The sequence below is a fragment of the Natrix helvetica genome, assembly GCF_964273705.1.
Source record: "Natrix helvetica genome assembly, chromosome: 4".
Taxonomy (NCBI): Eukaryota; Metazoa; Chordata; class Lepidosauria; order Squamata; family Natricidae; genus Natrix; species Natrix helvetica.
Genome location: NC_138550.1, coordinates 56,444,836 through 56,470,576, shown reverse-complemented (window position 1 = coordinate 56,470,576; position 25,741 = coordinate 56,444,836). Strand labels below are relative to the sequence as shown.

At 38.5% G+C, this 25,741-nt stretch overlaps 1 protein-coding gene across 3 annotated transcripts; it reads right to left on the bottom strand.

Moving 5' to 3' along the window:
• Positions 1-87: 87 nt before the first annotated feature.
• On the bottom strand, positions 88-23,747 carry IGSF5 (immunoglobulin superfamily member 5). 3 transcript variants are annotated; one of them, XM_081950397.1, is made up of 8 exons: positions 23,534-23,747; positions 21,870-21,949; positions 16,470-16,793; positions 12,277-12,405; positions 10,838-10,862; positions 7,776-7,870; positions 5,035-5,108; positions 88-2,868 (listed from the first exon to the last, which is right to left on the bottom strand). In XM_081950397.1, the coding sequence occupies exons 2-8, from the start codon at positions 21,925-21,927 to the stop codon at positions 2,773-2,775; spliced, it is 801 nt and encodes a 266-aa protein (XP_081806523.1). In that variant the 5' UTR covers positions 21,928-21,949; positions 23,534-23,747; the 3' UTR covers positions 88-2,772. The 3 variants fall into 3 exon arrangements, with proteins under 3 accessions (XP_081806523.1, XP_081806524.1, XP_081806525.1); XM_081950398.1 differs by having other exon boundaries at positions 12,277-12,402; XM_081950399.1 differs by lacking the exon at positions 12,277-12,405.
• Positions 23,748-25,741: the final 1,994 nt, after the last annotated feature.

The window sequence follows — 25,741 nt, the reverse complement described above, 5'->3', positions numbered from 1 at the left end:
CAATCAAGAAAAAAAAACTCAGTGGAAAGTTAGCTATAAGCTATTTTTAAGTATGTGTGACTCAGTGGATTCAGGTAACTTATTCTATGTGAAATTCAAAACTGAAAAGGAAAACTTGAAGAAAGTTTATACAGCTCTGAAATCCTATATGTTTGTGTGACATTTGTCTCTAGAAACCTAAGCCATCAGTTAAGCTTAGAATACCACTGGTTTTTCAGTATTTTGTAACAATACTATTTCGAACAAAACAAAATTTAAAAAATAATGCCAAAACTGCATGATTTGTGATCTATCTGCTGATTGGAGTTCACTAGACTACAAATATTTCAACAGGACTGACCTTAAACAACAGAAAAACAGGTTATAAGCAGCATTTGTAAGGTACACCAAAGCTGAAAATATAAAAATGATGGGTTCATTTCATTTTTGAAATAAATAGATTTATTTGTTTAAAAAACAATAATTTTCTCTGGCTCTAGAAGTCTCTTCTAAGTCTTGGCAAAATGTATTTTTTCATTATCCCTCAAATGTAACCTTTGTTAGAATTCATAGGCAAACCTGCAGTCAGATTTATTTAGTATGTGATAATATATTATCAGGAAATATAAAAACTGGGTGGGTGGGGGATTCTAGAAAAAGGCAGCAGCCATGGATACCATTTCCATATAGAATAGAATAACAGAGTTGGAAGGGATCTTGGAGGTCTTCTAGTCCAACTCCCTGCTTAGGCAGGAAACGCTACACAACTTCAGACAAATGGTTATCCATTTTCTTCTTAAAAACTTTCAGTGTTGGAGCATTCACAACCTGGTTTCCACCCACTGCTTCTTGTCCTACCCTCAGGTGCTTTAGAGAATAGGTTGACTCCCTCTTCTTTGTGGCAGCCCCTGAGATATTGGAACACTGTTATCGTGTCACCCCTAGTCCTTCTTTTCACCAAACTAGACATACCTAGTTCCAGTAACCATTCTTTACATGTTTTAGCCTCCAATCCCCTAATCATCTCTGTTGCTTTTCTCTGCACTCTTCCTAGAGTCTCAACATCTTTTTTACATCGTGGCAACCAGTATGCAGTATTCCAAGTGTGGCCTTACCAAGGCATTATAAAGTGGTATTAACACTTCATGTGATCTTGATTCTATCCCTCTGTTTATGCAACCTAGAACTTCGTTGGCTTTTTGGCAGCTGCTGCACACTGCTGGCTCATATTAAAGTGGTTGTCCACTAGGACTCCAAGATCCCTCTCACAGCAAGGTACCACCTATACTGTACCTGTTCATTTTGTTTTCCTTGCCTGTAGAACCTTACTATATATAGTTATGTAGAACCTTACTATATAGTTATGAAGAAAACATTATTGTCATCAATTCCTAAGGCATCAGGAATTGAGTGCGACTTAGACATTTTACTGCTTTAATGAAGAAGATTCCAATGCACAAAAGTGCCAAAATAAATTTGTTATTCTTTAAGATGACCCAGTCTTTCTATTAGACGTCTAATTAGAAAGAAAAAGGTGAAAATTGGGTACATTTTCTTTGGCAATTCAATTATGTAAAATGCACTTGTAATATCACAGATTACTTTATGCAAAAAAATTCAAAAAATGATTGAAGAAGGAAAAGGTGGTTTGAGAACTTCAACTTATTAACAGAGACAAGCCCAATCAATTTTAATAACTCCTACTTCTAACTATGTTCTTAAATGACAGGTGTATAACACAGAAAAAAAACAGCTAGTTTAATAAGTAAATGAAATAATAAAAAATGTAATTAAAGTGATAACACGCCAGTAGTAAGTAAAGCTCAATGAAGTTAAGTTGCTTAGCACAGTAATATCAGAAATATTAACAGTTTTAATGCTTGTTTAACAAAATAAATACATCTGTTCTGATTTGTCATTTAAACTTTACTTAATATGGAGCTTCTATATGCAATATCCAATGATAAATATAATTTAAACACATGCTTATATTTGCAACAAAGCTTTCCAACATACAGTATGTATTTAACACAAGTTTTCCCAAATATATTGGAAATATATTGTTATGTGTATTTTCCTGCATATGTATTCTAATTTAATTATTGGGATATAATCTCTTTTTTTAATTATCTAACTAGAGAATTTTTAAAATGCAAGTCACCATACATTATACTTTTTAATGCAAATTTCAAGTATATACTATTTTACTATTTTTAATATTTGCAAACAAATCATGCTATATGTGCATTTTTTGACTGAAGAAGGATCAATAGCATTAAATCTATTCAATGCCATGTCACAATTGATTCCATTTTATTTAAGCTTTAATACCTGCTGTCACGGAAATCCATGTTGGATTTATTTTAAATATGAATTGTACATATCCATGCAGGAGTTTCTGTTGTCATGCCATCACTGTATGATGTATGCAACCAGAAATATATGAATATGAAACCATATTGTTAACCTTAAATCATAAGTGCTTGCATTTTAAAAATTAACATCATGGATCGTATGATTTAGAATATGACAATTTCACAAAAAGAGGTGATAACTAAACAAAATCTTATTTTGAATTAACAGGTCAAAGGTGATAGTGAAACTTCCACTAGTTCACAATAAATTTTAAAGTAGACAGAAAATAAATATTTAAAGAGAAATACATTCTATTTTATAGGGAAACAGAAGTAGCTTCTTCATTAAAATTCCTCAGAGATTATTAAATTGATTCTGATTTTCAAAGAAATGAAGATATTTTAAGAAATGATATAGCTATTTATGGTAACTGCTTTCCTATATTAGTGTCACATTTCTGATTTTGACTGGATTAATTGGATAAACATTAGTTCTTGAAGGAAGTTCTCCTGCTTGAAATTTGTTGTTCGACACCTAGCAGATTAAATAGAATACATTAGTTTAATAAGATATTAGTAAATATTATCTATTCATTGTAAATGACACAGTTTTAAAAATCAGAAGCTTGAGCCAGTAAATTTATAAAAAACGTGCCTTTTTACCAGTGATGGGTTTCAAAAAATTTTAGAACCTCTTATGTAGGTGTGGCCTGCTTTGTGAGAGTGGCTTGCCAGCCATGTGACTGGGTGGGAGTGGCTTGGCAGTCAGGTGACTGGGTGGGCGTGGCCAACTTGTAAAATCTGGTGAAACTCACTTAACACCGCTCTTGCTTAACAACCAAAATGTTGGCTCAGGAACTCTGGCATTGAAGCACGCAAGACTTAAAGCTGCAGGTTTCAAGACCCTCGCACCCCTAACCCTTTAGAAAAAAAAAACCAGGGGTGTTCAAACTTGACAGCTTCAAGACTTGTGGATTTCAACTCCCAGAATTCCTCCCCTCGCTCTTCATCTTGATGATGTGCAGACGGGCGGGGAGAGGGAGCTGGAACCGGTTCTAAACGGCACTGTAGATTTGTGGAACCTCTTCTATAGAAGAACTGGCAGGAACCCACCCCTGCTATTTACTTAATAGTTTGGACCATAGAATACTTGAATTTAGCTGGATTTAAAGTTTGAACCCATCTATTTTTGCTTAATATTATACAGTATATGAACCAGGCCAATAAATCTAACAAATTCAGAGAAATTAATCCCCAAATCTAGACACTAAGACTGACTATATCCTATTCTTACTGGAAACTAAATAAAAAAGTCTTTTATGACTGATTTAGCCATGACTAATTGTACCTTGATCAGAGTCCAATAAATTAAGTAATCAATTTTTTTCTTTCAGAAATATGACTCCTGAAAGGTGATAAATAGACTTCTCATTCTACAGTTGATTTGCTTGCCACATAAAGCAACTGTTCTATATTCATGAGTTGACATTTAACACCGGATCTCTTGCCAAATAATTTTCAAAAGTAGTACTATGTTCTATAATAAGGGGATCATGTCAGAGACAAGTAAACTCTTCTGCATGCAGAATTGTGGGATCCTATGTTATTGCTAGTGCAAGAAGTATTAAAAGAAAATACCAATGGCAATAAATATCAGTCCTTTAAAAATGGCCAAAAATCACAGTAGAAAATTTAGTTAAGAACTGTACTTTCTCTCATCCTATCTTAATGCTATTTTTGTATTACTCTATTTTCTTCATATACATTATATTAATCAGCAGATAGTGGATATTTATATTGTGGTGCCACATTTTTATTTAATGCATTTAATTCCATCTGTATATGAAATCAAATGCTTCCTAAACGGATTCATAGATTGGTGACCTGAAAATGTTATTACAAAGCCCATCATAATTGTTTTTTATATGCTTTGTTGTAATACTTGATATAGAAAATGATTTATTAAGTAAAACACATGTGCCCTCTATCTTTTCATCACCACACAGCAAAGGTCAGGATGCCAGACACTTGGGACAACTGAGGTGGTTGGTGGGCTGGCAGGAAGATCAGCAGGAATAAAAGGAAAAGCATTTTCTTTAGTTGAAAAAGACAGCGTGGCACTTACGCAGCCCAGGGACAAAATGGGCCAATTTGCCACAGCCAACTACTATGGGACAACTTGTCAGGGCCAACTCACCATGAGACAAATTAGAAATTTAATTTAATTATTTAAAATAAATTAAAAATATTTTAATTTTTGTCATTCACATTTCATTCCATCCCTCCTTTTGCATCCTTTCTTTAATGATTCAATTTCACCATTTTTTATTTTATTTTAGTGTAAGTCTTACTCTGCAGCGAGTTGTCCCATGGCGACTTGGCCATGGCAAGTTGGTTGTGACAAGTTGGCTGTGGCGGAGTTGGTCATGGTGAGTGAGCCGTGGTGAGTTGGTTGTGGCAAATTGTCATAGACCCCCACCCCCACCCCGCAGGGACTGGATATGAGTAAATTGAGATTGTAGGCAATATCTTGGGGAGCTTATAGGTCTCTTTACATGCAGTTTTCTGATTTTTAAGGTAAATACCAGTAGGTATGAAATGCCAATTTATACCTTTACTTGCAAGTCTCAGAATATTGGCTAAGAAGAAGAAGTCATCTTTATGAACTATGTTACAATCTCAAAAAGATTATTCCACTTACCTCTGATGAAGAGCTCACATTCAGATCTTTCTTGGTATCATAAACAATTTCTGCAACTGGGAAGGAAGTGTGAGCTGCAAAACAGAACATATACAATAAAAGTGGCAGTGAACTAAAATGGTAGTCCCCCTAAAATGTCAGGAACTATACATGTAGTCCTTGACTTACAGCAGTTCATTTAGTGACTATTTAAAGTTACAAGAGCACTGAAAAAAGTGACATGACCATTTTTTATACTTACAACCATTGCAGTATTCTTATGGTTATGCGATCAAAATTCAGACATTTGGCAATTGTCTCATATTTATAAAGTCACAATGTCCTGGGATCATCTTTGGCATACTTTGACAAGCAAAATTAGTGAGGAAGCCAGAGTCACTTAATAACTTAATAAGTCTTCATGACTGCAGTCATTCACCTAACAACTGTGGCCAGAAAGGTCTAAAATCTTAACAAATGTCTCACTTAACAACAGAAACTTTGGGATCAATTATGGCTGTAAGTCAAGGACTATCTATACCTTGTTTCAGAAAGAAAAATAATTGAGAATTTCCTGAAAATAAGCAGATAGCTTGTCATGGAACAAAATACATAGATGGTTGATATTTTTTTAAACTGAAAAAAGTGTTCAAGTGTTAACATCACAATGCTTTCTGTGAATCAATAAGGAGGATAACATTTTGTATTTTATTATGCTTAGGAGAGAAAAGATCAAAAGGTGGTAACATATCTGGAAGCCATCTTATTTGGTTTCTGTGCAAAGTTAACTGGGTGTGAAAAGATCACTATTTCTAAAAGAAATCTTAGAAATGTGGGGAAAGCAGTTTAGCTTAAGGAACAATTACTCTTCCCTTTCATCCCCATCAAATGAAAAGAGATAACAAGAAGCCTATATGGAACCCGAAAGTAAACAAGAATAAGACAAAAGTCCAAATGTAGATGTAGTGGGGGGGGGAGAAGGGAATAGGAGTCCTCCTCCTATTCCCTTCTCCCCCCACACCCGCTACACCTAAATTTTGGCAGGAAGAGGGGGAAACAGAAGTAGTGTGAGAGAAGGGAGGAGCATTTTTTGAGGCTGAGGAAAAAGTTGGCCCGAGAGGATAGGAAATGGAGAAAGAGGCCTGGGGAGAAAGAGATGGAGTGAAGGCAATAGGGAGGATAGGAGAGACTTCTGTGGGGCAAGCCTGAGGGAGAGAAGGGGATAGGAGAGGAAAGGCTTCTATGGGGCAAGCAAAGGAATCCACAAAGGAGCAGAGGCAGTGGAAGGAGAGCTCAGCAGGCAATTCAAGAGAGGGAGAGAGGAGAGAGAGAGAAAGGAAGAAGGGCTACCTGACCAGCCACATGAATACCATCTCATCACATGACCCATTGGCTGGGAAAAAGACTGACCATCACCCACCATATGACCTGCCTGCTGAGAGAAGACTGACCACCATGACACTACATGACCCAGGCCAGTCGAGGTGCCTGAGCGAGGGATCAGTGTGGACCAGTGGCCATACCAAAAGGACAAGGAAAACCTGACTTCAGCGGCTCTTTCAGGGGTAGCACTACATAGACATAAATCCCAACTGGAAAATAACTCAGGATTCATACACTAAATCTGAACTATAGTTTCAAATGACAGATTTGTTGCTTCAAAACCAATGTTTTTTTCCCCACAAATTGTACACAACAAATCTTGACTTAGTGTTATATGATTTCAGAAAAAAACTGTGCAATCTAGCAATAGAAATTACTCAACTTGCCTCCAACTCCCTTCACATATAGAGCAAAATGTATAAAAATAACACTTATATACGGTAGTTATTTCTACATGTGCTTCGATCATACAACCCATCATCCATTCCTTTTTCAAGATACTGAGATGTGCTATGAGTTTAGCAGTCCAGATTATATTCTAAATTGGGAAGCAAATGCAAACTTGAAGCTGGCTTCTGTACTTCTCTCTGCATAAGACTTGGATCTTGGGCCTATATCTAATTGATATACATTTTCAATTAGTTTCCTTTGTGACAATTTGTCTGGAAATATCTTTTTAAAGAGAACATTCTGTCACTTTTAACCCATCTAGCCAATGTTTTTAAATGAAATTTCTTCACTTCATTTCTTCAGGAAGTAATTCAGACAGCTCACTTTTTTGCTACTCCCTAGAATATATTGTAAAAAAACCAAGATCAATTTCGACATTTTATTTTAACTTCTCAAGTCATTCAGTTAAAGGTTTCACTGTAGGATGGATATATCTGAGTTTTAAAAACACATGCCCACTCAGTAATAGGACAGCTGCACAATTGAAGCTTCAGGCCTTTTTGTACTATATATATGATATATGTACAATGCACATTAAAGAGATGTGACTTCAGTTACCTTCATGCCTTCAATCTTGACATCATTTTCCTAACACACATACACACACAAATACACACACACATTTGGATGCCCTGATGGCAGCAAAGCTAGCGGCTATCTGGATTTTTGCAGCCCAGGTTTATTAACTTATATAAGTTCATTTCTATTTGGCTTCCAAACCAGGGTAAAGTGGACTAGCTTTTTGCTACCATCTGACAATTGCCAGAATTTTTTCAGGCCAGAAATAGTAGCCTAATACTTTTTTTAAAGGAAAGCTAATATTTGCCTACTTTCTGGCCAACAAGTTATAAGAGGACTGAATTTAAAATGCATATATATATATAATTCTATATAGGACTTTCTTTTTTTTTCATTTAAAGATTACTTACGTGGCATTTTCTCTGCACTGTAGCCATAGTTTTCCTTTCCACTATGACTCACAGTTTCCAAATTTCTACCTTTTTCTTTCTTCCCTGAAATCTTTCTAGAAAATAAAAATACCTGATATTAGCAAGCAAATCATTTATGATATATGAATGAATAGAAGATAGTCTCCTCAGGCTGAGAACCTTGCAGCTTATCAAACAAGGTTGATACTGTAGAACAAGGGTTCTACAGCAAGGTTGCTTCTCCCCCCCCCCCCCCCCCAAATTTCTGGAATATTCAGCTAAAGCTCTTAGATTTAAGCAATTGCTCTAATTTGGAAGAGAACTCTTCAGGTGTAGTGATTCCCTGCTCTTGTGATTGAGGTTTGTACAAAACAAATATTGGTCAATACCAGACTGCTAGTCATATCTAGCTTTGCTAAATAAAAGGTAGGAAAACATTTTCCTCTTTGGAAAAAACTAGTTTTACTGAAACCTAAGGGAACAACCAATGCTGGAATAGGAAATGTATTTCTTTGTCAGGATATGTATTTGTAAGAAGTTGGCAGAGTTTTAAGGAAAGGCTTAGCTGAATATGAGTTGCATAACTTTAGACAAACCATTGTGTTCCTTCCTCTAGAAATCTGGAATTCACTTTGAAACATTGGTTGGAGTTTCTATTATGAACTTCTACCTAATTTTAATTGTATAACTTTATGGGAAGTTAATGTGTCCCTCCCTCTAGAAATCTGATGGGGAATCAATCCATATCAACACATTACGTAGTTGGAGCTGTTACTGTGAACTTCCACCTAAAGTCCAATATTCATATCTGTAGAAGGCAAATGTTACAAAATAGAACCATGTTGGAATCTGCCATCTGAAAAACAGTGATGTATACTATAACATTTATATTGTGCCAGAATTATGGATAGGGCATTTAAACAGTATTTAAATCCAATGCCTACAGTCAATACCCCTTTGATGTTGCTTGATTATTGGATCAACAATGGAGAAAGTTTAGTTGCTAAACTTCAGGAGGTTCTGCACCATTTTGACAATTCTGGAATTAATACTAACCAAGAGACAATTTTTAGAGTGAATTGTCTAAAGGGTCATCCTTTTCAAATGCAGCCAGCTAGATTTACTGAAGGATTTAGAGCCAACAGAATGACTCTGATCATTCTTTGTGACCTTGAATGTCTATCAGTTCAACCTTAAAGCTCTCCCTAACAAGGTGGACTAAGAGAGGAGAGATGCTAGGTGCAGGTTATGCTTACTGCAACTCATTTAGTTCTGAAAAAGCTTTAGATGGAGTTTTATCAGCAATCTTAGCAATTTATTCATGAAGTACAGTTGGGCTGGAGTCTCTGTGTGTTACTTAAATTATTCCATTACAATAATCCATAAAAACACAGGTTGATTTGGTTTCTCTCTTTCTTAGCTTTTAAAAAAATTGTATTTTCAAGTGTTTATCTCAGTAAAAGAAAAAAGAAAACTAAGGAAATTGTATTGTTAACCACAATTCTGGGATAAGCTTTCTTCCTTCCTTTTCAATGCACATGCCTTAAAAACCAAAACCGTTGGAAATCTTCCACATCCGGGATTCTTAATTGTGGTGTCTTAATTAATAACAATGAACATTTCTTTCATTTTTAAAGTTGAAAACCCGAGGGCATTCTAACATATCATTTAGCTTTCATCTCTGAAAGTGATTAAAACTCATTTTGCTAATTTGGAAACAATTTGTTATCAAGCGTTGCCTTTCAAGAGATTGTTTTCAAAGTTCTTAGAAAAGCACAGGATGTAACCTAATTTGCTTGGCAGTTGCACTCCGTGCATCACTTCCACCTGTCTCAGTTTCAGATCTCTTTCTGTAACAGACATTCTATACTAAAAGCCCATGGAATAGAAACATCAGTGCAGTGAGCTACTTTGGTACACAGCGACCTCTTGTGGTATGTGTATTGCGTATTAAACATGAAGGCTTTTAAAAGGGGGGGGGGGAACTAGCTACAAAGCAGATGTTTTCTGAACCCCTGTATTGAAATGTCCGTTTAGAGCATTTCTGAAAATTATATTCTTTTTCACCATTTTTGAAGAGTGCAAAACCTTGTCTTAACCGTGATTATGTAAGAAAACATAGCTATCATCAAATACTTCATAATCAGCCAAATAAGGAGTGGTTTTTCTTCGGTGATCATAAGTTGTATTTACATTTTGGGTTGGGATTGAGAACCACAAGATGCATGCCATGTTATGAAATGTCCTATTAAACAAGCTACTTGCTTCATGGGGTCCCTGAAGCCGTTTTATGTGGTCTCAGCATCTGCTTTAAGATTTGAAATATGTGGAAACTGTCAGATCAGACCCCCACAAATTAATAAAATAAAACAGCATGTTTTGGACATTTTGGGATGAAAAAAATTATTGTTGTACAATCAAGAATCTGTATTTAGTTCAATCAGGGAAGATGAGAGGGGTATGCAATAAAATTGGTTTATAGCATGGACTGAAATTATCCCAAATCATATAAAACTCCTGTTTTCAATTTATTTTATATCTGTTGCTGATTTCAATATGGTACCTAGATCAAAGATTAGCCATTTTTTTCCTCTATGTACCATTCTTTACAATTTCTCTTTTTTCTCTCTTTTGTTTCCCATCTTCTTTGCCTAGGATAAACTTTTAAGACCTCAAAAGCATGCTCACTACTGAGTAACTTTTAATTAGACTAATAATACTGCTCTAACATGGATTATGGCGCCTGTCCTCTAGTCAACATGTTTTTCAATGGCCACTGAAGCATGTAAGTTTATATCATGGCAAAAATTGTGTTCAGGATAAAATTTAAAACTGGAACAGCTAAGGACAACTGTCTCAGTTTAGTTCAGTTTAGACTCAAAAGATTTAGGCCATCATACATTGGGAAATCATACAGATTTCACCTCATAGCAGTTTACTGGTATTATCATTTTCTATGTTGGTTTTTGGTTGTTCGTATTAATGTTAGTTGTGATATTAAGTAAATACAATACATGTTTTAACATCAATAAGGGAATTAAAAATGATAAATGTCTTATTACCTTAGCTCACTTTGATAGTTGGACTCTGGAAAAGTAAAAGGACAAATTTTAGAATATAGCAAACAAGTATGGCAACTTACTAGGAAAGAAAAATCTAATGTTTTCATAATGCTGATCTCTTTAAAAAAATATTGATTCTAATAAAATAATTTGCAGGCACAAGTATTCTTAATTATTTGAACAGACATAATTGGGGGAGGTGGTTGTGGACCTATACTTTCACTGAAATGAAAGTGAATTATCATTGTGCAGGAATCAAGAACTTTCCATTCATAAATCATACATCTAGCCCCAAAGTATATGTTCTGTCTATTATTGACAAAAAACCTACTCTCTAATGAAATTGCAAATATGAATTGCAATCTGATTCACCTACGCATGGAGTGCCGGGTTGGTGGATTCAATACCCTACTATATCTACTTCCTTCCTCCCATATTGTTATAATCCAATCATCGTTGTAGATGCCAGACTGTAATTCAAACTGCCTCTTGCACTTCAAGTCCACTCCTCAACTTCGACTACCTGGAAGCTCACTCTTCCTTGCTGGCAAGCCATAATGATGCCTTTAGCAAAATTAAGGAGGCACAAAACATGAAATTGTGTGAAAGGGCAATTCCCTGAAAACCTCAAATTCAGCATTGCAGAAGAACGTCTGTTTGAAATGAATACAATAGCCACATTACGGGATAACTAGTTATTAAAGATCAGGGTTTTTTTTTCCCCTCAGGTGTTGCTGCTATCCCAGTGTAATATACTGACTAGAACTGAGGTCCCCAGCCCTCAGGCTGTGGTGGACTACCCGGTTGCATCCTGTTCAAAACTGGGTTGCGGGAGAGCTGGGCAAGTGCGGGTGTGAAGCTCCACTCGTATGAGTGGTGGGCAAGCACATATGTGTGAGTGGAGAGCCCTCCATGCACGTGAGGGGAGCTTTGTGCTCATGTATTTGCCTGCCGCTAGACCACAGCTTGGGGATTGGGGACCCTTGGACTAGAATCTGAACTAGGACTGAAAAGATTTGGTTTCCTTTCTATCTTCAATTATGGAAGCTTGGTATATCTTAACTCAACCTATTTCACAGGGCTGTTACTTTACAAAAACTGAAGGAAACAATTTTATTCAGATTGCCTTGAACTGTTGGAATAATGGGCTTTATATCAAATAAACAAGCAAAGAAATAACACATCTGAAGTAACAATAACAATAACAACAATAACATGCATTTAGGTGCATTATTTTGCAAATGCTAATTAACTTTTTTTTCCTTTTACAAGGTATCCGTAGCCTGATTTTATTTTGCAGAAAAAATTAAAAGCAGAGAAACATATTTTTTTCATATAAACGAGCAAGGAATGTTTCTGGCATAAAATTAACAGATTTAGATTTGTCCATTTAAAATTAAAGTTTAAGATGCCAAATCAGTTCCAGAAGTCCCACATACCTTTCTTTCTTTTGCAGCAACATATAATAAGGAGAATAATAATAAGGATCAGAAGGAGTAAAAGAGCAACTGACAACACAACAGCTAAAATTATAGTTCGGATTCGCCAATCTTCATTATCACATCCTACTAAATAAAAATTAAGCAATGTTAAACAGTGCAATTAATTAGCATGAACATTTTAAAATGTTCCTAATTATTTTAATGAGTGCTATGAAGTCATTCTTAATTTATCTCAATTTTTAATTAGTAATGTTTCTTAGTGGAGATTTTTTGCAAATCCCAGATTATTCACCAATTTATTTTCTCTTTCATTACTTTTATTTTTAATATCGAAGTTTCCAATTATGATTTGTAGTGAACAAATTAATCGTTGCTAATTCCTAGTTTTGGACATCTTAAGAAACAGAACTGCATAATGTAACAAAGGTTAATGGGGCTGCCCATGAATGCACCTGTATTTGAGTAACCTGAAATACTTTGCCTAAAAAGCTTCTTTGAAATCTTTTTATGCTTTTTACAGTGGTCTTTTTTTAATCATGAATAACAGGTTTTGTTTGAACCTTGGGCTTTTGTCCTTTTTTAGGGAGCATGCATTTTCATGTGAGCTAATTCATCTTTCTCTACTTAAAAAGATCCTCTGCATCTATATTGTTTTCTGGGTTTAATTACTGTACATGATTTTTAGCATTTCATTTGTTTTGCTTGGGCTTGGCAAATCACCCAGGAAAAGTGTTGATAGCAGCCATATCAATTTGATAAATAAATACTGACAGCATGTGAATTTTCTACATTGGAACTGACATGTCTCCACTTCAACTTAATCATTAGAAAGACCGTATATTCTCCAGCCTTCAGTATATATACGTCCTCGGAGCAAAATTGGCCTGCTATTGAAGAATGATGTTCCTCCATAATCAGTTAAGTATGTCATTCTTACACTTAACGGCATTTGGTTTTCTTCCATTCTAAGCTGCAGGATCCAGAGTGAATCAAAAAAGTTAGTATGGCAGCTCCACAGTCAAAGCCGTTTCCTTTTTATATATGTACCATGCATGTGGCATGTGTGGAGCTTCAGTTATATTAGTCATATTGACTTTCCTCTCTCACAAATACACACACACACTGTTGTCATTTCTGATTCTGAGATGTGCCATGCAAACTATTGTAAATTGAAGAATATGAATAGATACAGTACAATTTATTACTGTCCCCAAAACCACTGTAATAATATTTATTTAGTATTATACTAAATATTTAGCAAACATGCCAACCAAATGTGGGAGAAAAGTAATATTCTACCTGTTCCTTATGATTTCTGAAGAATGTATTAGACAGAGCAAACAAACTGAAACAGCTTGATGACTCTGGAAGGGAAGGAGACAAATAACAGAAACCAAATTGCTGCCTTTTCTCCCTAGTGTGAAAAAGAAATCCTATATGGGTACCATAAAAGACATTGCTTATGTCAGAGGGTGCTACTATCAGTAGAAGAGGATGGGCTTTGAGCTTTTTACAAATTAAAATTTAAAGAAACTGGGTCAGACCATAGTAAGGTCACTGCCAGTGGTGGGTTCCTAACCGGTTTACTGAGAGAGGGTGTTTTGCTCGCTTTGCTCGCGCGCACTCGCCACGCATTGCTGCACATGCGCAATTTACTGAAAACTGTTTAGCGCATGCGCAGAAACATGCCAGCGACAGGAGAAGAGACTGGGGAACTGGTTTGGGGGCATGGCAGGCCTGGGTCCTGGAATAACTGGAAATCCACTACTGGTTCAGCCGAATCCGGCTGAACCGTTAGGAACCCACCTCTAGTCACAGAATGTTATTAGTTGGCACATTTGGGCTGAAAGCACTGGGTTGATTTTTTAAAATCATTTTTACATAACATTTCCAAGGATTGAGAACTATATAACCTTGCTTAAGTTTGGGACTGTTTGGCATTCTTTTGGCTAGGAGACTAGTGATCACATGCCAATAAAAGAGCCTTTGTTGCCATTTATCTCCAAATACTTTCTTTATTTAAAGGGAATATGGTTGCAGCCATACATGTTCCTTCAAAAGACATTTTTTTAAAAATTTCATGATGAAGAAACTTGGTATTTTAACCCCATAATTAAAAGACAAAATGTAAGTACAGGTAGTCCGCAACTTACAGCCATAATTGAGCCCGAAATTTCTATTGCTGAGCAAGAAAGTTGTTAAGTGAATTTGCCCCATTTTACTGCCTTTCTTGCCACACTTGTTAAATGAATCACCACAGTTGTTAAGTGAATCTGACTTGCTCATTGATTTTACTTGACAGAAGGTCACAAAAAAAGTCACATGATCATGGGACGCTGCAACCATCATAAATATGAACCAAGCATCCAGATTTTGATCATGTGACCATAGGGATGCTGCAATGGTCATAAGTATGAAAAAGGTCACTTTTTTCAGTGCCACTGTAATTTCAAAGCTATTAAATGAAAGGTTGAAAGTCAAGGACTAACTGTACAGGTGTTCTTGACTAAAACAATGATTGAATGACCAACATTTCCATTGTTAAGTGAGTTGCACCTCATTTTATGACCTTTTTCCCACTGTTGTTAAGTGAAGCAGGCAGTCTTTAAGCAAATCTGGCTTTCCTATTGACTTTCCTTGTCAGAAGCCAGCTGGGAAGGTTATAAATGGTGATCACATGTCTCCAGGACAGTGCAATTGTCATAAATACATGCCAGTTGCCAAATTCCCTAATTTTGATCATGCGACCATGGGGATACTGCAACGGTTATAAGTGTAAAAACTGGTCCTAACTCACTTTTTCAGTGCAGTTGTTAACTTTGAACGGTCACTAAATAAATGGCTGTAAGTCAAGGACTATCTGTAAAGAAATCCATTGGACTGACTTTTTACTCTAAATAACTCAACTCTCAACAAATTGTGAAAAGTACTCAAAATGTGAGTCTACTAGCCCAACTGGTCCGCTTGCTGACGGATTTGGCTGCTAGGAAGTAAGAATTAGGGATATGAAGCAGCTGGTTCAAAATTGGCAGTGTGCTGAGGCTGTATACCATCACTTTATTTATTTAACATATTATGAGAAATGCTGAACTAGAAGAAAGGAAAAGTGGAATTAAAAGTACTGGGAGAAATTTCAGCAGTTCTTAATATGCTGATCACTTTGAAGAAGAGAAGAGATGGAATACTTGTAGAATTATCTTGTTGAAGAGGAAAGAGTACAACAGTCCATCTGTTGCTCTGTATTAAAGCAAGTAAGATTATATCAGCAGGTTACAGCAAATCAATAAAATTAGGGGAGAAGAAGTTGTAGTCGTCTTTTACTTTTCATGAGAACATTTCCTCATGACTGAGATAAAAATGAGTTAATTATACTTCCAGATAGAATAGTGGAAAAATCTTTTTCATATCTTATTCAAAAGATGCCCCTACACTTTGGTCAAAAATGAACGTGGAGGTTGTCATTGGTAAGCCCCCCCCCCCCAAAAAAATAGAGTTTTCTCTTCCTTTATCCTTTTTGCATGGTGGCATTTTACCACACTGACCCAAACCTCTTATTACTATATATTGCCAAAATGGTAATAGGAGCATCTTCAAGCTCAATCTTTATCGAACTAGTCCCCTCCAAATGCTAGATAAAATCATCCACGGTTGTTTCTATGGTATTTGGAGATGATGAGAACTATTGTCTCACAAATTTGGGAGGCAACAGAGTGGAGAAGACAATTTGAGGGTTAATTTCACATCTTACATAGATAAATTGGTGCATATCTGATGAGGCTCATAATCCATGAACCTGACAGCACTGGGTAAACCAAATTCTATACTTTTATGGCTATATATTAAGAGTGCGTTAAACATTTCAAAAAACATGAACTGCACTGATAAGTTATTCACTTACTTGGTAAAGGTTCACACACAGTCACAATCATGGTTGCAGACTGAGATTTAGAGAATGCATATTGACTCATGGGGTCAGAATTAAGATAGTCTCGTCATTGTATAAGGCATTTGATATCTTACTGTAGTTTGAAAAGTACACTAATAAAAAATCATTTTCTGATTTTACAGAAGAAAATACAGAAAAAATAGGGGGGGGGATCCAATTCAAAATAATTAATGAACAATTTTTGCAGTAAGCCTATTTTTTTTTTAAACAAGCTAAACGAATAATTGTGGAGAGACATACTTACTATATACAGAAAGCAATGCATATCTATTGTCATTATTGTTCTGGAGGCTACATTTGATTTGTCCAGAATCTGTCAGCTGAACATTATGGATCATCAACTCTGAAGTAAACCTGCTACCATTTGTTTTAGAACCTTTCTGAGTATATCGCTCATCTGTTACAATAGTTTCTCCAGAACTCAACACAGACAGCTTAGGATTTCCATTGAAAAGCCATATCAAAATCTTCCACCCATCTGATACTGTGCAGCTAAATCGAGCCACTGAACCTTCAGCAACTGTTAAATTTTGAGGGCCTTCTACGATGGCATAGCCAAAGCCAGGATCTGTAAAGCAAACAAACAGGAATTAAAACTATACCGACACCATTATCAGTAAAACTATTTTCTGCTTATATTGTTAGACTTGAATAAGAAAGATAGGACTTGATAACAGTTATAGGATCAAGTTATAATATCTAAAGCAGTGGTAGTCAACCTGGTCCCTACTGCCCACTAGTGGGCGTTCAAGCTTTCATGGTGGGCGGTAGGGATTTGCTGTAACTCTGCTTTATAAATTTTATAAAGTAAAGTTACTTCCCTACTTTATAAATCACCATTACTGTGGAACCAGTGGGCGATTAGAAAATTTTACTACTAACAGAGATACAAAAGTGGGCGGTAGGTATAAAAAGGTTGACTACCCCTGATCTAAAGTATGTGTGAAAACTGAAGAATACCGGTAGTTACAGTTCTATTTCAACAGAGAAGACGGAAGAGACATTGACTTGGTAAATCAGTGATAATATAGAGTGAAGACAGATGATGTACATTAAATGTGAAAGATTTTCTTGTCCATGTTAGGAATGAAAACAAACAATCATTTCACATTACCAATTAGACCTGTGCTTCAGGATAATAAAAATCTAGTTGCAGTATGATTAACTAAGGATGAACATTTACAGGGCAAAGTACATATCACAAGGAAATATGTCCCACAGTGATCTGTCGTCACTTTCATTTAAAAAGGCAAAGTTGGTTGGATTTGAAAGTCCTGGTGTTATTTCTTTTTACATGCTCACAAACCCATATCGTTTGAGAACAGCTTAATTTTAGAGAAATTATTGGCAAAAGTTTACTTCAAAGCATACGGTCTTATCTGGTAAGGTTTTCATATCATGAAAGCATTTTGATGGCTGCTCCCAGGCTATTTAGTTTACGTCTTCATATTCTTAGTTTATTAACGAGGAGATTGGATGTTCCCTACCCACTTTCTTGTTTGGTCCCATTTACAAACCAAAGTGCAGTATCTCTGATTACTCACCCAATAATAAACTTCCTTCCAGAACAGAGAGCACAGTTCTGTTTATTGTTATTTAAGGGAGTGCATTCTCCTTTAAATAACAATAACATACCATTTAGACTGGTGACGGGCACTCTCACAGCCTAGCCTATCTCATTTCCTAGTCAAGTGTGAATTCTAGGATTGCCTGGTGGTGTCACACCCAAATACTCTGTTGAGGATGCTTATTAACAGTGTCCTATAAAGGCAATATGGTGGTTTAAGACTGGGGACATAGCACGCTCATAGCCTACCATCACTTGATAGACTGTCATCACTTCCCTGTCAAGAGTACAATTCTGGCATCGCCTGGTGATGTCCCACCCAAATACTCTGTTTAGGGATACTGGTTTGCAGTGTCCTGTAAAGACAATGTGGTGGATTAAGACTGGGGACAAGGGCACTCTCACAGCCTGGTCTACCTCACGGTGTTGTTGTAGGAAAGGGCAGGATATAGCCCATCTTAATTAATTAATTCTAGCACCCACGAAAGAGGCCAGAAATACGTGGTTTGTGGATCTTCAATTGTACAGAACTTACAGTTTCAAGCATCCCCTCCCAGTCTTATTAGGAAAGGACGCTTGGATCAGCAACCCTCCTACCCATCCCAGGCTTTTGGGCAGCATTGGCCAAACAGGGGACCCCCAATTTTGCAGGAAAAGCTCTCATGCTGCAGCTTTTCCTGTGCTGCTAGTCCTCAGCATCAGGTAAAGTGCTTCTGAATGTGGAAGCTCCATTTAGCAAAGCAGAATAGATGCTTCGGGGGGGGGGGGGGATCATAGAAGGATGAGGGATAGTGCCTCACACTCCCAATTTTTATTTTCTCAGCTGGGGGAAACAAAAATACCCTCCCTAATTTGGGCAGAATTGGCTACCTTGAATTTTTACCGTTATTAGCACAAGACAGCAAACCAAAATTAATATCAGGTTAGATTCACGGCAGGGAAGGGGAGTCCCTCAACTGGGGGACGGAGAACCACCATCTCTGCCCAGCACATATTTTTCATCTCCTCTCCTTCCAGCACTGGCACTGTCCTGTTTTCCCAATGAGACTGCAGAGATTCACACAACGCCAAGAGCCTACGCCATAGGCAACCTAGCAAGCCCACCTCCAATCTTGCATCTGCACAGCCCCTTACCAACCCTTCTCTTACTTCCTCTGGCACTTGAACACTGTGCCCCAAAGGCAGAGAGTAAAACCCAGGTAAAACAGTTTACCTCTGCTTTCCTTCTCCCAGAGAAGTTAGTTTTCTAGTTGTCTGGGAAAACGAAAGCAGAAGTAAACTGGTGATTTACTGCTGGGTGGGACGGTGAGTGGCAGGCGGCAGAGGCTGGTAGGAATCGCAGAGGAACTGAGGGGTCCTTGGCGCCAGCTGGCTCATTGGCATGGAGGTCACTTGCAGGGGGCACTTGCAGCAGGTGGGTCCATTGCCATAGAAGCACTCTGGACGTCCGCTCTCATAGAAGCAGTGCCTCAGATTTGCAGGCTTTGAGTAAAGCAGGAAGAGTGCCTCTGGGCATACCCAGAGTGCTCCCAGGTTTCTGGCACAGAAGAAAGAGAAGAATTCCTTTGGGTATATGCAGGGCACGCTCAGTCTTTGGGAAAAGTGGGAAGAAAAGAGTGCCTCTGGGAATGTGCAAAGTGCTCTTAGGTTTCACTTGGATTTTTAAATTTTATTTATTATGATGGGTTCTATCCTACAACAACACTGAGAGGTAACCTGGGCTACGAGAGTGCCTATGTCCCTATATTGCCTTTACTGTGAACAAGCACCCGTAGAGTACTTGGATGGGAGACCACCAGCCGATCCCAAAAATGTACACTTGAGAGGGAAGTGAGGTAAATCAGGCTGTGAGAGCGTCCTCAGTCTCAATCCACCATATTGCCTTCACCGGGCACCGTTAACCAGCACTCCCAAATAGACTGCTTAGATGGGAGACCACCAGGCGATCCCAGAATTGTGGGCTTGACAAGGAAGTCTTCTTGAGCTCTTGGCAGGGTAACACCTACGATTTGCTATTTCCCAACAGCAGGCAGGGCCTCAACCTTGAGGTCTCCCGTCTGTAAAATGGGTTGACACTACTTCAGTGTAGGACTTTCCAGGAAAGTGAGAATTCTAGCAGGATTCTCTTTGTCCCAGGAGGGGAAGTGGGATAGCGTATCCTGCCACTGCCCCTTTCCTGGGCTTGGTGGATTGTGAGAATGCCACCTGGGCGTTCATCAAGATTGTAATAATTTGTATGGAATTGCTCCATGCAAATGGCATGTTACTGTGATTGAAAGGAGAACACACTCCTTTAACCATAGTTGTATCTGTTCTGGAAGGAAGATGGTTTCCGACTTCCTTAAATTTGGTTTGTTTTTTTTCTCTCAATGTTCCATAAATGAATTTTAATCAATTAGTATAAATTATATGTATTAAATCTAATGGAAGTAACTCTAAAACAGTCAGTGAACCAGTGGTGGATTCCGGATTCCGTTCCAACTGGTACGGTTGGAACAGCCCCGGAGTCACCGACATACGTTGCGCATGCGTTGTAGCATCAAATGACGTTTCTGCAAGTGATGCTCCAGCTGCTTGGCGGAGCACCGTGCAGGGGCCATATGCGCCATGCACGTGTGCGGAAGCGCCAAAAACTTAAAGCACAGGTAAGGAGCGGGGGGGGGGCCCTCTGGAGCCCCGTACCGGAATGGTACCCGGTGCTCCGGGCAGGATCCGGTATGCCCGTACGGGGCGTACCGCCTGAAACCCATCACTGCAGTGAACACTAACATATATGATCACTGTATAGAATGAGGGAAAAATAAGTACACCCAATAAAGCTTGTTTCTTTTTTAACATATGTAGACATATCAATAGTTTATCTTCATTCAAGCAACGTATAAAAGTGATGTAAATAACGAAACTATAAAAAAAAGACTTTTCAGTCATTTATGCAATGCAAAAACTAACAGATATGCCATTTTCTGTATGGAGAAAGTAATTACAACCCTGGCTTGAATATCTGTTATTAGCTCCTTGTCAGCCACACACACACAATCCTTGCCACCTCCCCAGCACCTCTGAGATGTCTGCCAGCCTCACGCCCTTTCCCAATGCCCCTGCAATCCCTGCTGCCACCCTCCCCCACACCTACAAAGTATCTGCCATCTGCCTGCTATATCCCCCCCCCCCTCCGTGCCCCTGCAATCCTTGCTGCCCATCACCCCCAATAGTGCAGCAATTTGTCCCACGGACCGAATCACTGGGGTACAAATGTGCCTCGGGGAATCAGCTGGGATGATGGGCTGGGTGTGGAAGGCCAGGGGGCTATTGGCAGTGGAGAATCACCAGCAGAGGGTCAGCAGATGAGGAAAATGTGTTGTGGATTGGCTGTAGTGGGTGTCCAGGAATGAATTCGGCACAGGCAAGTGTCAGTGCCTAATCATCTCAGACTCCACTGAGAATTCCCTTCTTCTGGGTGCCGCCAGGAGTACCTTCTTAAGGGACAGGATCCACAACTTTAAAAGTTTGGAGAGCATGGAAAGAAACCAAACTGTTATTTGAAACTCAAGGCACAACATAAAATTAAATCTTTAGTGTGTCTTTTAGTTTATGTCATGTTAGTGTTTCAATGTGCTATAGAATTACAGCCAATAATTGGCCCAAATCACACACATATTATGGCAGGTATTTGTGAGAGGCTTTATTTTGTTCAGTCAGGAGACGCAAACTCTGGATCATGTCTGTTAAGGACCATCAGCTGGTGGCCCCCTGAAGGAGAGCCTTTTCTGCTGTGACATTTTTGTGGAATATCATCTGTCTGGAACTTAGATTGGACCTTCTCAGCTAGCTTTCTATAAAGGCTTGAAGATTTGGTTCTGTGCTTGAGATGCCAAGTACCTAAGAGAGCCCATTTCTTGGTTTTGTTGAGTTGTTGAATGTGTTTTTGTAATTTTTCTGAACTGCCGTGTGTTTTTAATGTTTTTTTTTCTTTTTGTACCTGCGTTTATCATTTTTAATATAGTTAATTGTCCAGTGTCATATATTTGAGATAGGCAGCCATATAAATCTGATGAATAAATACACAAAGGATCGTACCTGTTAGGTAGAGCATCAGAGTGATAATTAGCCCAGTCCATCCCTGAAGTTTGTCCATTGAGCAAGCTGTTTCCTTGAATCTGAAAAATAGCCATATAAAACTGTATATTATAAATTATATTTTAGTAACCACTTGAAGCCGATACATTTTTTTAAAAAAAAGCAATGACCTTTCCAATATTCTGAACGTGATGCATGTAAACAGAAAAACAGTAGGATTTAAAATATTTACAGAATCCACACTGGTATGAGAAACAGTGTCTGCACTAAACAATTTACAGTCAAACAGAAACTAAGCTAAAATTAACAAACTTCCTCAACCCCCAATAAGTTGGCCAGACCTAATCCACATATCAAAGGATAAGGTCTACAAATAGAGTTAATTAAGTTAGGTCTCCCAGTAGAACTGCATGTCCACAAGAATACATATTTTGGATCTCATTTTTACTTATTCTTGCACAATCCTGACCCCAAATTATTCTTCTGACAAGTTGCATGCCTGCTCCTCTGCAAGATCAGTCCAAATGCTACAGAGCTTCAGTTCTCTTAGTGGCCCTCCACATTCACAAAAGAAAATTATAAGTAGGACAGAAACTCATTCACATTCTCACATGATAAGGAAGAGTCTGTTCAGGAGGATCAACCTATAATGTCTTTGATATCATTGAGAAACTAGAGAATCTGGATTTGTCCAGGGGTTACATATGTTTAGCCTAGCTGATAATTAGCATTATACAAGTCATTATAAAAATGACACTTTTTATTGTTAAAAATAGATTGTTATTCAGAGTCTGAGCTTTTTAAAGTCTTAACTCAAAAAAAAAATAATTTAAAAGATTACCATAACAGTATAAGAAGCCGACAACATAATCAATTATATACCTGTTTATCAAGTCTCATTAGCAATATCAAAAATATTCGTTACCTAAATGCTGTTTAGGGCTGTAGTCATAAGTAACGATAATAACCTGAAAATAGCATTCAGATTATTAGTATTTTTGACAAACTGTGACAGAGGTGATTAGTGAAACATTGAGTATGTTGATTGGAGGATCTTCCAAGATCTGTAAAAACTACTTAGATAACTGTTGGCAACTGTTGGTGTACAGGTAAAACATAACTTGCAGATGAGAGATGGCGTATTCTGGTCCTACTCTATATCTGCAACCCTATACAGTACTGTGTATAGAATTGCTATGTCTCATTCCCAGCATATTAGAGAAATCTAATAGAGGCTAGTAAAATAATCCTAGAACAATTACTCTAAATAATTTTGTTTATTGAATTAGGAGGCAAGTCAACCCTACTGAACTCTTAGAAAATTTTCTTTGAGCAAACGTGCATAACATTTGAAGCACAGGGGTCTCCAACCACTGCAACTTGAAGACTTCAACTTCCAGAATTCAGAACTCAGCATGGTTGGCAGAGGAATTCTGGGAGTTGAAGTCCACAAGTCTCAAATTTGCCAAGTTCAGAGGCCCCTGTAGCATGCAGATTGGCTTGCAAAAGAAAAAAAAATCTATCTATCAAACTAGACTTCTTCCTTTTTGTAATTTTGATTTTGTAATTTCTATGGCCTAAACATATAATTGGTGAGTGTAGATTCCCCTGCCAGGAAATATATTTTGAGGCCTTAACTATATCGATACAAAGAATTACCTTACCTTTTTAGCTGAAGATCATAGTTTAGAAAAGTTTGACTGTCTCTGAAGGAAAAAGAACATGATGTTTGAAATCTTTTCCATACAAATAGCTGCTCCAACAGACACACAATCAGATATTCTGGACATCTCTCAGTCTCTTCATAGTTTAACAGGAAGGGCGTAATAAAATATTTCAGCTTCTTGTTCCTGATTGTGTCACTGTATGATTGTTGCAGTCACTTTTTATCTCATTAGATAAGGCCTGGATCTACAACCAATGTGTGTCACTTGGTTTTTTAATAATTAACAAGTATTGCAAAAGCATCAGGTAAAATGCAGCAATGAAAATATTTTTAATGAAATCTCTTAAGCAGCTAAAGCAACAGAGACACCTGCTGTCAAAACTATGTAATATTTTTCTCCTTTTAGTAAGTAGAAAATGGAAACCAATCGCATTTTCTCGATTGCCATAAAATGTAGAACATTTCTTTTATAGTATTTCTACATGAAAACATGCGCCCACTGTTAAATTGTTTTCTACTCTAGAGAATAGAAGAATTGTTGGTAGGAACAAAAAACAAAAATTTTAGTGGGAAACTAAACTAGCTTCTATTAGTTTTGCTTTCCACGGTTTGAGAATCCTTCTGTGTTATGTGATGCAAACGAGCAACAATATAGTATAGGTCTAAAATTGTATTTCTGCATCCATGGCTATAAGATCTGGGTTTCTAAAATCCAGATACCACCAGGTGGCAAGTAAAAGTTTCATTTTTCAATATTTTTTTTGGCTTCTGGTTGCTCCCTATTGTCATCAGTTTTGCAGCATAAATTTAGGAGCTGTAATATATTTAAAACATCTGCCATCAAATTATTCTAATTCAGGGTTTGTTTGTTTTTTTGCTTCATGTTCCTAGTGTTTCTTTACATTAATACATTCTTCTCAAGCCCCTATAGCTTTATGCCAGTTTCGCTGTTTATTTCAGCAGCAAAGCCAAAAACTGGTAGATGGGTAATCCTTGAATTGCAACTACAACTGAGCCCAAAGATTCTGGTGCTAAGCAAGACAGTTATGTTAAGTCGGCACAAAAGGCGACTAGAGTCGTGAGGAGAATGAACAGGTCTTTATTGAATACAACAGTCTTTAACAATATACAGGAGAGAATCAATGCAGGGTTCGTCTGACAGCTATTTATACGAAGCTGTCAGACGAACCAGCCAATCCCCAAACCAGAGTTTCCCCGCTCTCAGCCAGGTCGCGTCTTAGCCAATCAGACGCGACCTGGCTGTTGCTAGTGCAGATGCCGGCTGTCAGGGGAAGCTCCCTGACGTCATCTGCCCGGACACAACACTCCTTCCCCCCCAGTGACTGCGCATGTGCAAGCGACGCACAAACGTAGTCACGCAAATAGTCTGGGCGGCGCCGGACCCGCCCAGAACGCCTCAGTTCGACAGGAGGCATCGGAGAGGAAGGTGGTGTCCGTCGAAGCTCCTCCCGCAAGGGAGTGGAGCTCCGGGCGCCATCTTGGAGGCCCACCCCTGACGGAGAACGACCAGGCCCAGGTAGGCAGGGCCGAGGGGGCGCGGCCGAAGGCGGGCTTGAGCAGGGCACTTGTTGGTAGGCCTGGCCTGACTCGGGGAAGGCCACTTGGAAACCGGGAGGCTGACGCCTAACGGGCGGCACCCCCTCAACAATGGACGGCCGGGAGGCGGCGTCCGAGGACGGGAAGGCCCTGGGCAGCTGGACCGGGTGAACAATCTCTGGTGGAAGGGCACCAGGAAACGGAATGTTGGAGGCTCAGGCGCAGCGACGTCGATGGTCGACCTTGCGGGGGTGTTGTCGCTGTTGCAGGGCAGGCGGCGCCTCAATTGATCCAGGTGCCGCCGCCATTCGGTCCCATCAGGTAGCTGGACCCTGTAAGAACAGGGGCCGGTTATGGCGGAAATGGTGGCAGGCACCCACCTAACCGCCCCTGAGAATGCCTGAGCCCAAACAGAGTCGCCCAGAAGGAAAGATCGGGAAGGGGCCCCCAGGTTGCCAGGCTGTTTACTTGAATAGAGTGGGTGCAACCTATCCAAGGTGGTCCGCAGGCGCCGGCCCATCAGCAGCTCAGCTGGAGACTTCCCGGTGAGGGGGCAAGGAGTGGCATGCTGTACCAATAGGTAAGCAGCCACCCTTGATGGCCAGTCTGCCCCATCCATCCTGCCTAACGCCTCCTTGGCTGAGCGGAC

What these genes read in the sequence shown, in the direction of transcription:
- IGSF5 (XM_081950397.1), bottom strand. Translation starts at nt 21,927, where the DNA reads ATGGACAAACTTCAGGGATGGACTGGGCTAATTATCACTCTGATGCTC. An exon ending in TCTGATGCTCTACCTAACAG is followed by an intron (nt 16,794 to 21,869) that starts GTACGATCCTTT and finishes TTTGCTTTACAG; the next exon opens with ATCCTGGCTTTGGCTATGCC. An exon ending in ATGTGAGCTCTTCATCAGAG is followed by an intron (nt 2,869 to 5,034) that starts GTAAGTGGAATA and finishes TTAATCTGCTAG; the next exon opens with GTGTCGAACAACAAATTTCA.